The 14,434-nt window shown below is 41.5% G+C and overlaps 1 protein-coding gene across 2 annotated transcripts in view; it reads left to right on the top strand.

Moving 5' to 3' along the window:
* ZSCAN16 (zinc finger and SCAN domain containing 16) overlaps positions 1-2,009 on the top strand; it is an 8,521-nt gene extending 6,512 nt beyond the window's left edge. For both annotated transcript variants that reach the window (XM_023508107.1, XM_023508108.1), the window contains one exon: positions 1,351-2,009. In XM_023508107.1, coding sequence (XP_023363875.1) covers positions 1,351-1,871 — 521 coding nt within the window. In that variant the 3' untranslated portion in view covers positions 1,872-2,009. The remainder of the gene's footprint in view (positions 1-1,350) is intronic.
* Positions 2,010-14,434: the final 12,425 nt, after the last annotated feature.

Raw genomic sequence — 14,434 nt, 5'->3', positions numbered from 1 at the left:
GCCACCCTCGGTATATGGGACCGGCGCCCTCCCCACTGAGCCACAGGCACCACCCAGATATTCCTAGATCTTGAGATGGTTGTTTTATCATGAAGCATAACCAAATAGGTGGTAATTTTTACTCTCTCCAAATCATCAAAATGATGTTGATGATTGTTTTCTTATAGAATTCAACTCAAATATTTATTGGATACTTATTACCAAGTTCTGTGCTAAGCCTAGTGTTGAGAACATGAAAATTAGTAAGAGGAAACAAACACATCTAGTTTGGGAGATTAGAGAAGACTTCCTGGAGAAGATAGCATTTGAGATGGACCTTGAATAATGGGAAGGCCAGTGTTTCTCAAGTGTGGTTCCTGGATCAGCAGTATCTATTTCACCAGGAAACTTGCTAGAAATGCCAATTCTTAGGCTCTATCCCAGCCCTACCAAATCAGAAACTCAAAAGAGAAAGGAGAGGAGCCCAGTGATCTGTTTTAATAAGCCATCCAGATTATTATGTACAATAAACTTAGAAATCATTGAGCAAGGATTTAGACAGGAGGAGATGACAGCGAGGACGTCAGTTTTAGGAAAAAAAGATTCAACCCAGCACATACACTCACCATCCATTGTCATTTTCTACTCCTTTTCCTTACTATACTTACCCTAACCTGCATGCTACCTCTCTGCTTTTAGCTAATTAGTACCCTTCATGCATGCTCCCCTCTTTGTATGGTTCTTTTTTTTTCATTATTTTATTTATTTATTTTTTGCTGTTTTTGGCCGGAGTTGGGTTTGAACCCGCCACCTCCAGCATATGGGGCCGGCGCCCTACTCCTTTGAGCCACAGGCGCCACCCTGGATGGTTCTTACTCACTATATTCCTCTTAGACCCCGAATTCTATCATCTTCTCCAGTCACTTTTACTTAATTTTACTACCACTTACTACCTATGTTTCAGGCCCTTGCATATTTCTACCAAACTTTTACTTCCCTCCCCATCTTTGTTCTCTACTTTGTCTGCCTATCTCTTAATTATCCTTAGCCTATCTATAGTCAGTCCCCCCATTTACCATTCTGCCTTTGCACATGATTGTCAGGTAATCTCTTGATCTCCATTTTTGCCTTTTCCTCTCTTTACCCACTTTCAAATAACGTATCCTACTGCCATCTTCACTACTGGGCTCTCCTTAATTTCTTTCCTATATTGTGACTATATGATGTGACAGCATCAAATGCCTGATAAGTGTGTTGTATGTAACGTCTTATTATTTATAACACACTTATGAAACTTACATGTTCTTTGTTCCACAGGCTTTTTGCTTCTCAAACCTAGAATATGACCTGTCCATGCACTATTTATTACAGGTGATAAAATCAGGACTAAAAATGAAGAGTTTTCCCAGAAGGAATGTGTACCCAAAGACATGAAATTCCTTGGGAAGATAAATGACAGGCTCAACAAAGATATCCCTCAGCATCCTGAGTCGAAAGATGATGTTGAAAGTGAGGGCAGATTTGAATGGCAAGAAAGGGAAAGAAGACGACATAAATGTGATGAATGTGGAAAATGTTTCAGTCATAGCTCAGACCTTAGTAAGCACAGGAGAACTCACACTGGAGAGAAGCCCTACAAATGTGATGAGTGTGGAAAAGCCTTCATTCAACGCTCACATCTCATTGGACATCATAGAGTACACACTGGAGTAAAACCTTATAAATGTAAAGAATGTGGGAAAGATTTCAGTGGGCGCACAGGTCTTATTCAGCATCAGAGAATCCACACAGGTGAAAAACCCTATGAGTGTGATGAGTGTGGAAGGCCTTTCAGGGTAAGTTCAGCTCTTATTAGACATCAAAGAATTCATACAGCAAATAAACTCTACTAATATGGGGGAAGTAACAAAAGTTCTTTAGATACTCAGGCCTAACTAGTTATCAGAGACTCTATTTTGGACAGCTAATGAGTTTTCTGAATGTGGGCAAAGCATCAATAATCATCATTAAAAACTTCTCTGGCACCAAAGGCTTTACCTGAGTAAAATTTCTTTTTATTTCAAATTAGTTCAGTTTTGGGGGAGGAATCAAAAGTTATCTTTGAAAGCCTGACAGTATTGCTTACTTGCAGCCCAAGAACAATGTTTCCTAGTCTGAAAGACAGTGAATTATATGGAGTTAGAGTCTAGTTCCTTTTACTTGACTATTCAGTGTATGAGTTTAGACAAAACATTAAAATTTTTCTCTGCCTTCATTTTTTTTTTTTTTTTTGAGACAGAGTTTCACTATGTCACCCTGGGTAGAGTGCCATGGCGTCACAGGTCACAGTAACCTCAAACTCTTGGGCTTAAGTGATTCTCTTGCCTAAGCCTCCCAAGTAGCTAGGACTACAGGCACCTGCCACAACACCCAGCTATTTTTTGTTGTTGTAGTTGTCATTGTTTGGCTGGCCTGGGCTGGGTTCAGACCTGCCAGCCTGGGTGTATGTGGCTGATGCCTGACCCACTGAGCTACGAGCGCTGCCTCTCTGCCTTCACTTTACCTTCTATAAAATGCAGATGATAACAGAAGCCTACTTTTTTTTTTTTTTGGCCAGGGCTAGGTTTGAACCCGCCACCTCAGTATATGGGGCTGGCACCCTACTCTTTGAGCCATAGGTGCCACCCTGAAAACTACTTTTGAAATTAAGAACTAAAACAGTGCTAATTTATTTGTTTTCCCTCATTATTCATATAATAACCTAAACATTTGTCCTTTTTTAAAAAAAAAATCAAAGTAGGGTGTGTGATCATTTTGTATAAATTTTTTGTTTGCTAATGATAAAAATGAAGGCATCAAAAAAGACTGGAGGCTGGCTGGGCATAATGAGTTACACCTGTAATCCCAGCACTTTGGGAGGCTGAGGTGGGAGGATTGCTTGAGGCTGGGAGTTTGAGACCAGCCTGGAACACAGCCAGATTCTGTCTCCAGAAAAAGAAAAATTAGCCAAGCATGGTGGTATAGGCCTGTTGTCTCAGCTACTTGGGAGGCTGAAACAGGAGAATCACCTGTGTCCTGGCTTTCAAGGTAACAGTGAGCTATGAGCATGCCACTGCACTCCAGCCTGGGCAAAAGGTGAGAGACCCTGTCTCTAAAAACAAAAAGACAAGAGGCTAAGAAAACAGTAAGGGTGAAAGGAAAGCAGTCCCCCTGGGTAGAGTGCCATGGCATCACAGCTCACAGCAACCTCCAACTCCTGGGCTTACCTGCCTCCACCTCCCAAGTAGCTGGGACCACAGGCACCCGCCACAATGCCTGGCTATTTTTTGGTTGCAGCCGTCATTATTGTTTTGGCAGGCCTGGGCTGGATTTGAACCTGCCACCTTAGGTATATGTGGCTGGTGCCTTAGCCACTTGAGCCACAGGCGCCGAGCCAGGACCTATAACTTTAAGTACATTTCTTTAAATACATCTCTTCTGGATCTCAGATTTTCTGACCAACATTTTGAAGCATATGAAACAACTGAGGAAAGGATTTTTTACTGGTCATGAAAAGTAAACTATTAATTCTTTAGTATTAGATATGTCTTTTTTGAAGAAATAAAGTTGTTTACTTTCCCCCCCTTTCCCTTTAGTCTTGCTGAGAAATACTACAATGCTTAAAAATTTCACAGGCCTTTTTATAGGGGAAACTCTTTAATTCCTGTTCTTATCTTTCCCTGATTTAGAGTCTTCTGAAATGGTGAGAAAGATGATCCTAAAATTAGATTAGATTAGCTTTCTTAAAATTAGTAAAGACACACGGACTGATTTTTCCTTTATTATTCTCTGTATGTCAGAACATTCAATTTAGCTAGTAGGTCTGAATACCTGCTATTTTCAAAGAACTTTTCTAATCCTAAGAGTTTTGCACCCTTAAAGGCTGAGCAAAGAGTAGTTTGGAGCACTACAACCATGCTACCCTTTTTAGGTTTGATATTGATTCCAGATTGCCACCACAGAATCCACCACAGGTTTGGTTTACAGTGGAAAGAGGGGTAATGGTAAAAGTCAAAAAAAGAAAAAGATATGAGGCCAGAGACAGCCTGGCGTGATACAGGCAAGAGAAGAAAGGCCAGTATGACCTGGGATAACTGTAGGCAAGGGAGGCATGAGGTCAAAGGAGAGCAAAGTAGTTATTAATACTACAGAGAAAGAAGTAGTTAATGTCCTAAGTGCCATATAGAAACCCACCAAAGAAACTGCTGAGGGTGCAGCCAGTTGGTAAGAGGAGCACTGAGTTCAATCAGAGACATAGTTATTGGAAGAGGAGATGTAATATGTTGCACATTGTATTTAGAATCACTGACTTCTAGCAGAGAGCCATCTTGGATGGACAGTACCTGTTCTAAGAAAACTCTAAACATGGAAGGCAGTTCCTCAGAGTTGTATCAGAAGCAAATAGCTTATTGCTCTTCCCATCTTTTGAGAGGCAATTTTTTTTTTTTCGAGGAAGCAAAAACTTGTATTTTGTAGTTTCTGTGAACTAACAGGATAAGACAGTTGATTATGAGGTGGCTACAGGGAATATGAGGGGAAGCTCTCTCAGATACAGATTGGGCTTGGTGGTGAACTGGTGATTCTGAGTAAGGAGGCCAACAGCTATGAATGGAAAAAGTAGATGAGTATTGAGGGAGAGGCTATAGGAGATATGAATGGGCATTGTGAAGAGGGAGAAAACAAGATAGAGAAGAAAAGGATGCAAGAAAAATAATAATTTTTAAAAAGAGCAAAGGCACAGGTACAAGAACAATAATAAACAAGAGATGGAGCTAGGGTAAGATAGAAGAGGGAGATAAGTAGTTCTAATACATTGCCTTCAATCATATTTTAGACAGTGGGTCATATGATAGAAACCATACAAAGTGCAGTGGCTGTACACCTGTAATCCTAGCACTTGGGAGGCAGAAGTAGGTAGATTGCCTAAGCTCACGTGTTTGAGACCAGCCTGAGCCAGAGCAAGACCTTGTCTCTAAAAATAGCTGGGCATTGTGGTGGGCACCTGTAGTCCCAGCTACTTGGGAAGCTGAGGCAAGAGAATCACTTGAGCCCAAGAGTTGGAGGTTGCTGTGAGCTATGATGCCATAGGCGACAAAGTGAAACTCTGTCTCAAAAAAAAGAAAAAGAAAAAGAAACCACACAAAGGTGAATAGATAAGGTCTTGGTCCCAAGATGCTTCAAGTTTCATGTGCACAGCACACATTATATTATTTATTGAATAGTCCACACTCTTATTCTGAGCATAAAATTATTTCATTATAATCTAATCACTAAGTCTGTCAACGTGAAAACACAATTGGGAATTCTAAAATGCTTCAAAATAAACTGTTCTTTCCTTAGTAGTATCGCAGGGAGTTAGGCTGATATTTTAAAAGAGTAGCTATCTCTCACTTTCTTACTCCAATCCTCTATAGCAATTTTATCTCATGGCACACTTGAATCTATAGGTAAATTTCCATGGCACACTTAAATTATGTTGATCACAAAAAGAGTTAAAAAATATATATACTTACTGTGCTTTGAACTTTTCATAAATTTAATGATAATTTAATTAAATAATTTAATAATTTTTCACAGCACACTTAAGATCCTCTTAAGGCACATCAGTGTGGTAGGACTCTATAGCAAGGTTTCTCAGTCTTAGTTCTCTGTTGACACTTGGGGCCAGATAATTTGTTGTGAGGGGCTGTCCTTTGCATTATAGGATGGCAGGCCTCTCTACCCAATAGATGTCACTAGTACTTCCCACTTGTGACAACTAAAAATGTCTCCAGGCACTTTGGGAGCAAAGGTCCCCTAAAGGGCAAAATTACCAGTTGAGAACTACTACTCTATGGAAAAATAACCTGATTTTTTGACTGCTCCGTATCATATACATGCTGCATGTGACCAGCATTCCTGGACCCTTTTTCTACCCCAGAAAATGATTCCCAGAGTACTTAAAATCTATGCAGCAATCATGCTAAAACGCAGTCTACTTTAAAAAGCCTTACCTCTAGCTGAATGTTGTGGCAGGCGCCTATAGTCCCAGCTACTTGGGAGGCTGAGGCAAGAAAATTGCCTAAACCCAAGAGGTGGAGGTTGCTGTGAGCTGTGACGCCATAGCACTCTACTGAGGGTGACAAAGTGAAACCCTGTCTCTAAAAAGAAAAAAAAAAAAAAGCCTTACCTCACCTCCTACTGTGTTTCCCAGAAAATAAGACCTACCCAAAAAATAAGCCCTAGCAGGATTTCTATGTATTTGTTAAATATAAGCCCTATCCCCATAAGAAGACCTAGTGATGGGCATGCAGATACACTGCATAGCCATGCCATGCATTTTGGTGGAGCGGTAAGGAAGACTGGAATACCTTTTATCTGCCACAGCTCCTTTCTCCAAGCCGTTAGCACTTGCACGGGTGCGTGTGTGGTAATCTTGGTAGCAGGCATCCTATTGCGCACAATCAAATGGCTAGGGGAAAGGAGTTCACGCATCACTAGTGCCAGCCCCACCAACAAGGTCAGTTCCCCCTGTCAGGTTCCTGAAGATGACGACTTAACTGTATTTGAATAAATGTAGACTGTTGTATTATACTTAATAAAAATAAGACATCACCTGAAAATAAGCCCTAGTGTGTCTTCTTGAGAAAAAATAAATATAAGACAGTGTCTTATTTGGGGGGAAACACACGGTAGTGAGGACTAAATTTGTCTTCCAAGTGTGACTTGCATAAAGAGCTTACACTGCATTTTTGCAGACATCTCTTTCTTTCCATGTTACACCTTCTCCTTTGCCCCTTGACCCAACTAGGAATTTAGATACTCTATCTTTGTTCTAGATCTGTGCTGTCCAATATAGTAGCCCCCAGGTACATGTGACTGCAACTAAGGAACTAAATTTTTTATTTTATTTAATTTTAATTAAAAAACCAATAATCAATTTAGTTACTGTTAAAACCTTTATGTATAGGCCAGGCACAGTGGCTCAAGCCTGTAATCCTGGCACTCTGAGAGGCCCAGGTGGATGGATTGCTTGAGCTCATGGGTTAGAGGCTAGTATGAGCCAGAGTGAGACCCTCGCTCTAAAAAAGAGCCAGGTGTTGTGGCAGACGCCTGTAATCCCAACTACTTGGGAGGCTGAGGCAAGAGAATTGCTTGAGCCCAAGAGTTGAGGTTGCTGTGAGCTACGACACCACAACACCATGGCACTATACCTAGGGTGACAAAGTGAGACCCTGTCTCAAAAAAAACCTTTAAATATGCAGAATAATCTGAGTATGTGAATCTACTTTTTCCATTTTAAGCTTTATATAATCTCAATATTTTCAGTGAAATTTTAAAATCTGAATTGAGAAGTATAGTTAAGTATAATGTCAGTTTTCAAAGACATGAAAAAATGAACGCAAAATTTTCATTAACAATTTTTATGTAGATTAGTTGTTCATATTATATTTTGGATATATTAGTTTAAATTAAATATATTACAGTTCATTTTAGCTTTTAGAAATTTTACAATTATAAAGGCATATCCCATTATATTCCAGTTATTTATTGTAACTGACCAAGATAGTCTCACCCTCAAGGTAGGTCCCATTCTCTATGTTTCAAACAACATCACTTCGATTAGACTAAGTTCTATGATGTCAAGAACTTTTTACCATTTTTTATTCATTTATTCAACAAGATTTATTGAATATATGCTGTGTGTCATGCCTCTATTCTAGGCACTGGGGATATACTAGGGAATAAGATAAAAAAGGTCCCCACTGTTGTAAGCCCACATTACAGTAAAGGGAAACAAACAAGACAAATAGAGTTAAGTGGTATGCAGAACATAATAATGAACTGAAACAGAGTGATAAAATGACTAATATGAGTGGTTAGAAAAGGCTTTTCTGGGGAGTGGACATTCTAACTAAAATACAAATGTCCAGCCTTAAGAAGTTCTGCAGGAGAGAGTTCTATGCAAAGGGAACACCTAATGCAAAGTCTTTAATGGGAATGAATCTGGTGTGTTACCAGAACTAAAAGAAGGCCCTGTGTTTAAAGCAGTGAATTAAGGGGATACTGGCATAAGATTAGGTCAGAGAGGTGAACAGGGGCCAGGTTGTATATTCTAAGCATAATGGGGCATCACTGGAAGGGAGAAATACAATCTAATTTTTGTTTTTAAAGATCATTCTGGCTCTTTAGATTCCAGACCAGTCAAGAGACTACAGCAGTAACCCAAGTGAGAAAAAAGTGGTGGCATGGACCCTGAGTTTGCAGTGGATATGAAAAGAGATGAACAGATTTAAGGTACTTTTTGGAGATAAAGCAGCCAGAGCAACTTGCTGATTGTTATAGACTCCCAAATTCTCACATGAAAAGATGTTTATGTGGCTCAGTGCCTGTGGCTAAAGTGGCTAAGGCGCCAGCCACATACACCTTAGGTGGCAGGTTCGAATCCAGCCAGGACACACCAAACAACAATGACGGCTGCAACCAAAAAATAGCCGGGCATTGTGGCGGGCGCCTGTGGTCTCAGCTACTTGGGAGGCTGAGGCAGGAGACTTGCTTGAGCCCAGGAGTTGGAGGTTGCTGTGAGCTGTGAAGCCATAGCACTCTACCCAGGGGGATAGCTTGAGGCTCTGTCTCAGAAAAAAAAAAAAAAGAAAGAAAAGATGTTTATGTATTAGGTTAAACAAACGTAATTGCTGTTTTTGTAGGTTAAAAACAGTCAAATAAGGGAGAGGGTGGGGGAAGGAAAGAGCAGAGAGGAAAGGAGGGTGGGGTGGAGGAAGGGAAGAGCAGAGAGGAAAGGAGCCAGAGGGATGGAGGAAGGGAAGAACAGAGAGAGGGAAGGAGGGAGGGAGTTGGGGGTCATGGTGTGTGACATACCTTGTGGGGGCGGGACACAATTATAAGAGAGACTTTACCTAACAAAAGCAATCAGTGTAACCTGGTTCTTTGTACCCTCAATGAATCCCCAGCAAAACAACCACAAACAAAAATAGTCAAATACCAGCAATTAAAAATGATTTAACCCTAACAGAACAAAATAAGGACAAGTGTGGCTCGGCACCTGTAGCTCTATCGGCTAGGGCACCAGCCACATACACTGAGCTAACGCTTTTGAATCCGGAACGGCCCGCCAAACAATGACAACTATAGCCAAAAAAAAGTAGCCGGGCGTTGTAGCAGGCGCCTGTAGTCCCAGCTGCTTGGAAGGCAGAGGCCAGAGGATCGCTTGAGCCCAAGAGTTGGAGGTTGCTGTGAGCTATGACACCATGCACTCTACCCAGGCCGACAGCTTGAGACTCTGTCTCAAAAAACAAATAAGGACAAGTAGTATCTAGAGAGGACTTTGAGATGGGCTTAATTAATTTATTAAAATGAAAATTTGTATTATTTTCTTCTCCTTAAAACTCTCTGTAGAAGGCACCCTTGTCAAAGAACCTGTCTAAAGGCAAATTGCCAACAAACTCGATAAGATTCAGAACACTGCTATAATAACATGTTTCTGTTCAAACTTACACTTCCCTCTGGATAGTACATTTCCTAAACTGAGCAGTAATAGAGCACAGGGGTTAAGAGAAGAACTCCTTGAAACTAATTTATAGCTTTCATAGGAATGTTATAACCTAATGACAGTCTTAGAATATGGGAAGGGAGGTGGGAGGGGGAAGGGGAAGAATGAGGGGAGGGAGGGTGATTGGTAGGATCACCTCTATGGTTTATCCTACAAGGGTACAAGTGAATCTTTCTAAAAGCAGAGTATGAATGTCTTGACTCAATAACTAAGAAAATGACATGAAGGCTACGTTAACCAGTTTGATGAGAGTGTTTCAAAATGTATATGAAACATTGCATTAATGTACACAGCTATGATTTAATTAAAAAATTCTTAAATGAATCCTGTTCTGCCGGTTACTAGTTATATGATCTTGGCTAAGTCATTTATTCTCTCTGTGCTTCATGTTCCTGTCTGTAGAACAATATTATAATGGTGTCTACCTCATAAAGTAGGGATGATATGAGTCACCCAATATAAAGGACTTAAAAGAGTGCTTGGCATATAGTGTTATAATAAGTCTTAGCCTCTACTAATAGTGCTGTTTGTAAGCATTAAAGTCAGCATTTTCTTCCTCTCAAAGCTGCTAAATTAGTTAGCTGGCATTTGATTATCATGAACGCAAATGCTGTTCAGTAATATAACTGTTACTGTTATATTTTTAAATAACATCCATAATCTTTTTTTTTTTTTTTTTTGAGACAGAGCCTCAAGCTATTCCCCTGGGTAGAGTGCCGTGGCATCACAGCTCACAGCAACCTCCAACTCCTGGGCTCAAGCGAGTCTCCTGCCTCAGCCTCCCATGGGACTACAGGCGCCCGCCACAATGCCTGGCTATTTTTTGGTTGCAGCCGTCGCTGTTTGGCCGGCCCGGGCTGGATTCGAACCTGCCACCTTAGGTGTATGTGGCTGGCGCCTTAGCCACTTGAGCCACAGGCGCCCAGCCAACATCCATAATCTTAACAATTGCCATAATTTTGAACTGCTCCCTAATAGTTATTCCAATCCCAACCCCAACGGTCCAGACTGTCCATCGGTGGAAAACACCACCCAACCTCGCGCTCCCTCCGACACTCACCTTCCAGATCTTCTCTCCAATCAGTGTTTAGCCTCCCGCCCGGGGCTCAGCTCACAGACCGGTTTAGTAAGTTGCTCTGGAACCGTTACCAAGCGGAAGTGGCTAGACATCGCGAGAGAACAGAAAAAGGGGGCCGGCCTTTATCAGCTCCCGAAACACTAGGGTTCCGGCCTGGAAAGAGGCCGTACGGGTCCCAAATGGCGAAAGAGGGGGCCCATTTGTGTGGACCCGGAAATACACTGTCCGACAGCTGCTTGGGGCGGGTTCACGGCCGCTGGGAGCTTCCGGCAAAGTAAGCCCTTCACGGACCCGCGGAAGCCGGGCCCTTTCTGCAGTTGTGGACCCCAACCAGCGGCTTTGAACGTGGGGCCCAGCAGGCCCAGGCACCGAGGGGGCCAAAGCCAGCAGTTCTCCGAGGTGAGGAGCGCTCCTACAGAGCTGCCACTTCAAGGAGAGACCTCAGCCGGCTACTGCCGGGGAAAGAAGGGTTTTACTCTTTTAGTCTACGCCGGCTCGCAGGCACTTGTCTCCCAGGAGAGGGGTGGGCTGGAACGTTTGTGACTTTGCCTCAGACTGGGGAGAGGCGCCGAGGACCATTCATCTATTTGCATCTTGTGGTTGCAGAGTGTACTTGTTCACTGATGTAGCTGATCCTTAGGGGATGAGGACCCAAAGCGAAATGGTTGAAGTGTCGCCGCTAGAATCTTTTAAATGTGTTCAAATTCAGAATCCACCACTCTCCAGAGAGCACCGAGAGCAATTTCTTAAATCTCTCCAAGCCTCAGTTTCTTCATTTATGTATCGGGATAATAACCTGGTGCCTATTTCATAGGCTGGTTTTCACAATTAACTGAGAGTGCGTGTAGAAACTTACTTAGTCTTAGGACACTTCCCTTCCCTCCCCTCCCCGGTGTGTGCTAGCACTTACATTCCTGTCAGACTAACAGGACTAGATAGCCAACTTTCGCTTTTCTGGAACAGGTGTAAAAAGGAGTAAAGTGTAAGACTTGTGTAACGCAGAAACCAAGAACAATGCAAAAGATTGACGGTCATTATGATCTTCATATCGGTGCCTAGTCCAGCGTTTTCACCTCGCTTGGCCTCTGGCAGATGATGGGTGCTTGATAAGTACTTCGATAAATAAGGACCTATCTAGGAATCAAGACTAGAACACCTGGATTAATTTAGCTAACTTACAAAATAAGTCAAACCACTATAAAAATGTATACACATCTGCAGATTTCAAGGGTGGTACTGCAGTTGAGAGGGTGATCTTAACGAACATTAGACACCTACGGTGAGGAAACTTTAATCTATGACTGCAAATGTAACAATACCAAGAAACATAAGACAGATTGTAATCAGTGCTGAATAAAATGGTAAAATCCTAAGAGAGAGAAATAGAGAAAGACTTGTCACTAGACTAGTAGACCAGTGTTTTTATTGAGTAGTGAGCAATGAGACAAATCCTTTTATGAAATGTGACCATGATTACTGGGTAGGAAAGGGGACTTTCTGGAAGGCAATAAAAGGCAAACAGGATTGCTGATGGTAGAAAAAAGGGAAAAATTTAAATGTATATCAATAGAGGAATAATTACACCTTATATCCTACTGTGGAATATCATTCAGCGATTAAAATGACAAGTGATCTGTGAAAAAAGCAGTGTCAGAACAATATATATTCTATCTTTTTTGGAAGAAAACTTTGTATATAGATGTGAGAATTAGGTATGGTGCTTGCATATATAAAGGAAAAGGATGCACTTCAAACTTAACAGTGATTATTACCCCCATGTTAAAAAATTGTAAAGTTTTCATCTTATCTGCAAGCTAACAATTTAACTTGCTACAGTTTCATGGACACTGGCAGAATACACTAGACTCCTAGGTCAGAGACCAAACACTTTACTGCTTAATGGCTCAGGCATCATGAGCTTTGTGTTTGCTTGTCTCCAAAGCCCACAGAAGTCATATGGAGAGGCCCAAGTAGATGTAGCTCACACAGTGAGTTTGTATCCTAGCAGAGGAGCCCCACGCTTAGGAAAACCCAATCTTTACTAGCCCTTGCCCTAGAATGAGACATTATCCTGGTCAGGAAACAAATCTACTCTAGAGGGAGTTACAAACATTCTTGAAAAGAAAATCTGAAGGAAAAGTCTGCCACAATCCTTTCAGAATCCAACACTCTAGGTCAGTGGTTCTCAACCTGTAGGTTGTGACCCCTTTGTGACAACAAAAATACATCCTGCCTATCAGATATTTACATTACAATTCATAACTAGCAAAATTAGTTATGAAAGCAACAAAAATAATTTTATGGTTGGGGAGGAACCCATGAGGAACTGTATTAAAGGGTTGCGGCATTAGGAGGCATTAGAAAGGTCGAGAACCACTGCTCTAGGTAATAGCATGTGGGGGTAGAGGAGATGTCAGCTTTTTATTTTACATACTACCAAGTTATAATTTTATCATGTTTTATTATTTTAACTTCTAGAAATATAATAAAACATAAAAGAAGCAGAAAAATTTAAATGTATTTTTTAGTAAGAGAGGAGCCATTCAGGGTTAGTGACTGGGAAAATGATAATATTTAAAGGCATGAACATACTGTAGTAACCTTGCCTTGGATAGTTAGGAAGACTGTCTCAAAACTGTTGCAGTCACCCAAGTATGAGGTAATTAAAACTGAGAATAGTAGTTGTATTAATGGAGAAGAGCAACATTTCATCTGGGTATATCAAGAAAGCCTCTATCTAGTTGATACAGGACAGGTGGGGCTTCAGCCAGCTCAGCTCTGCCGCCTCCACCTTGGTGGTGTTGGTGCCGGCAGCCAGCTGAGGAACTAGCAGGCTAGAGGGTAGGCAAGTGGGGGGGCTTCCACCCCCAACAAAGGCTCCAATAGCCAAAGGGACCGGACAACTGCTGGGGAGACACCAGCGCCTCAGTGTCTCCTTCTCTTTGGACTTATGACTGAATATGGAGCCCCCATTTCCTATGCCTAGGTCAATTTCATGTGAGTTTCCTGGGCCTCAATTCTGTGAACAGACTATGTCCATTCATTGATACATTCATTCATCTTGCCCCAGAGGAAAACTGTATAGGTTCATTTTCTGGCCTCATATACAAGGAACCCATGCACCTATATATACCCCTAGACAAGAGCCAGGGGAGAGAGACAAAGAGAGCTTTTCTCTCCCAACTTGGATTTTCTTTCCTTACCAGGAACTTTAGTGTTTTTGTATTCTTTTCTGTAAATAAATTCTGTCTTACCACTGATCTGTGGTCTGCGGATTTATTCTTCAAATCACTAAGACTAAGAACCTGAAACTCCAGTATTATAGTTATGTGGCTCCGTCTAGTTAAAGGATACCTAAAGGTTGGAAGGCAAGAACTGTGAAATAAAGAGCAAAAATAAATGCTTTGAAAAAGCCTAGAAGCACTGAAATGTTTTGCTGTTTATTTTGTGGTAATGACAAGTTAGCAAACCCCTTAAAAACAAATCAAAACTACTTGGTAGGTGGACAAAATATTTTTAAGTTAGGAATGGAGAAGGGATAGTAACATTTGGGGGTGGCTACCAGCAGGAGTAGGTAAGAGTAAAATTAAAACTGGAGAGGCACCTGAGAACTCAATAAATGTGTAGTTAGAAAAGTCACTGAAGGGAATAAAAACGTGGGACCTAAACAATAAAAATAGGCTCGGCGCCCGTGGCTCAAGTGGTTAAGGCGCCAGCCACATACACCCAAAGTGGCGGGTTCAAATCCAGCCCAGGTCTGCCAAACAACAATGACGGCTGCAACCAAAAAATAGCCAGGTGTTGTGGCG

This window comes from Otolemur garnettii, unplaced genomic scaffold (assembly GCF_000181295.1).
Source record: "Otolemur garnettii isolate 467f Iridium unplaced genomic scaffold, OtoGar3 scaffold00223, whole genome shotgun sequence".
Classification (NCBI taxonomy): domain Eukaryota; kingdom Metazoa; phylum Chordata; class Mammalia; order Primates; family Galagidae; genus Otolemur; species Otolemur garnettii.
The sequence above is the reverse complement of the archived record's forward strand: the minus strand, read 5'-3'. Positions and strand labels throughout refer to the sequence as shown.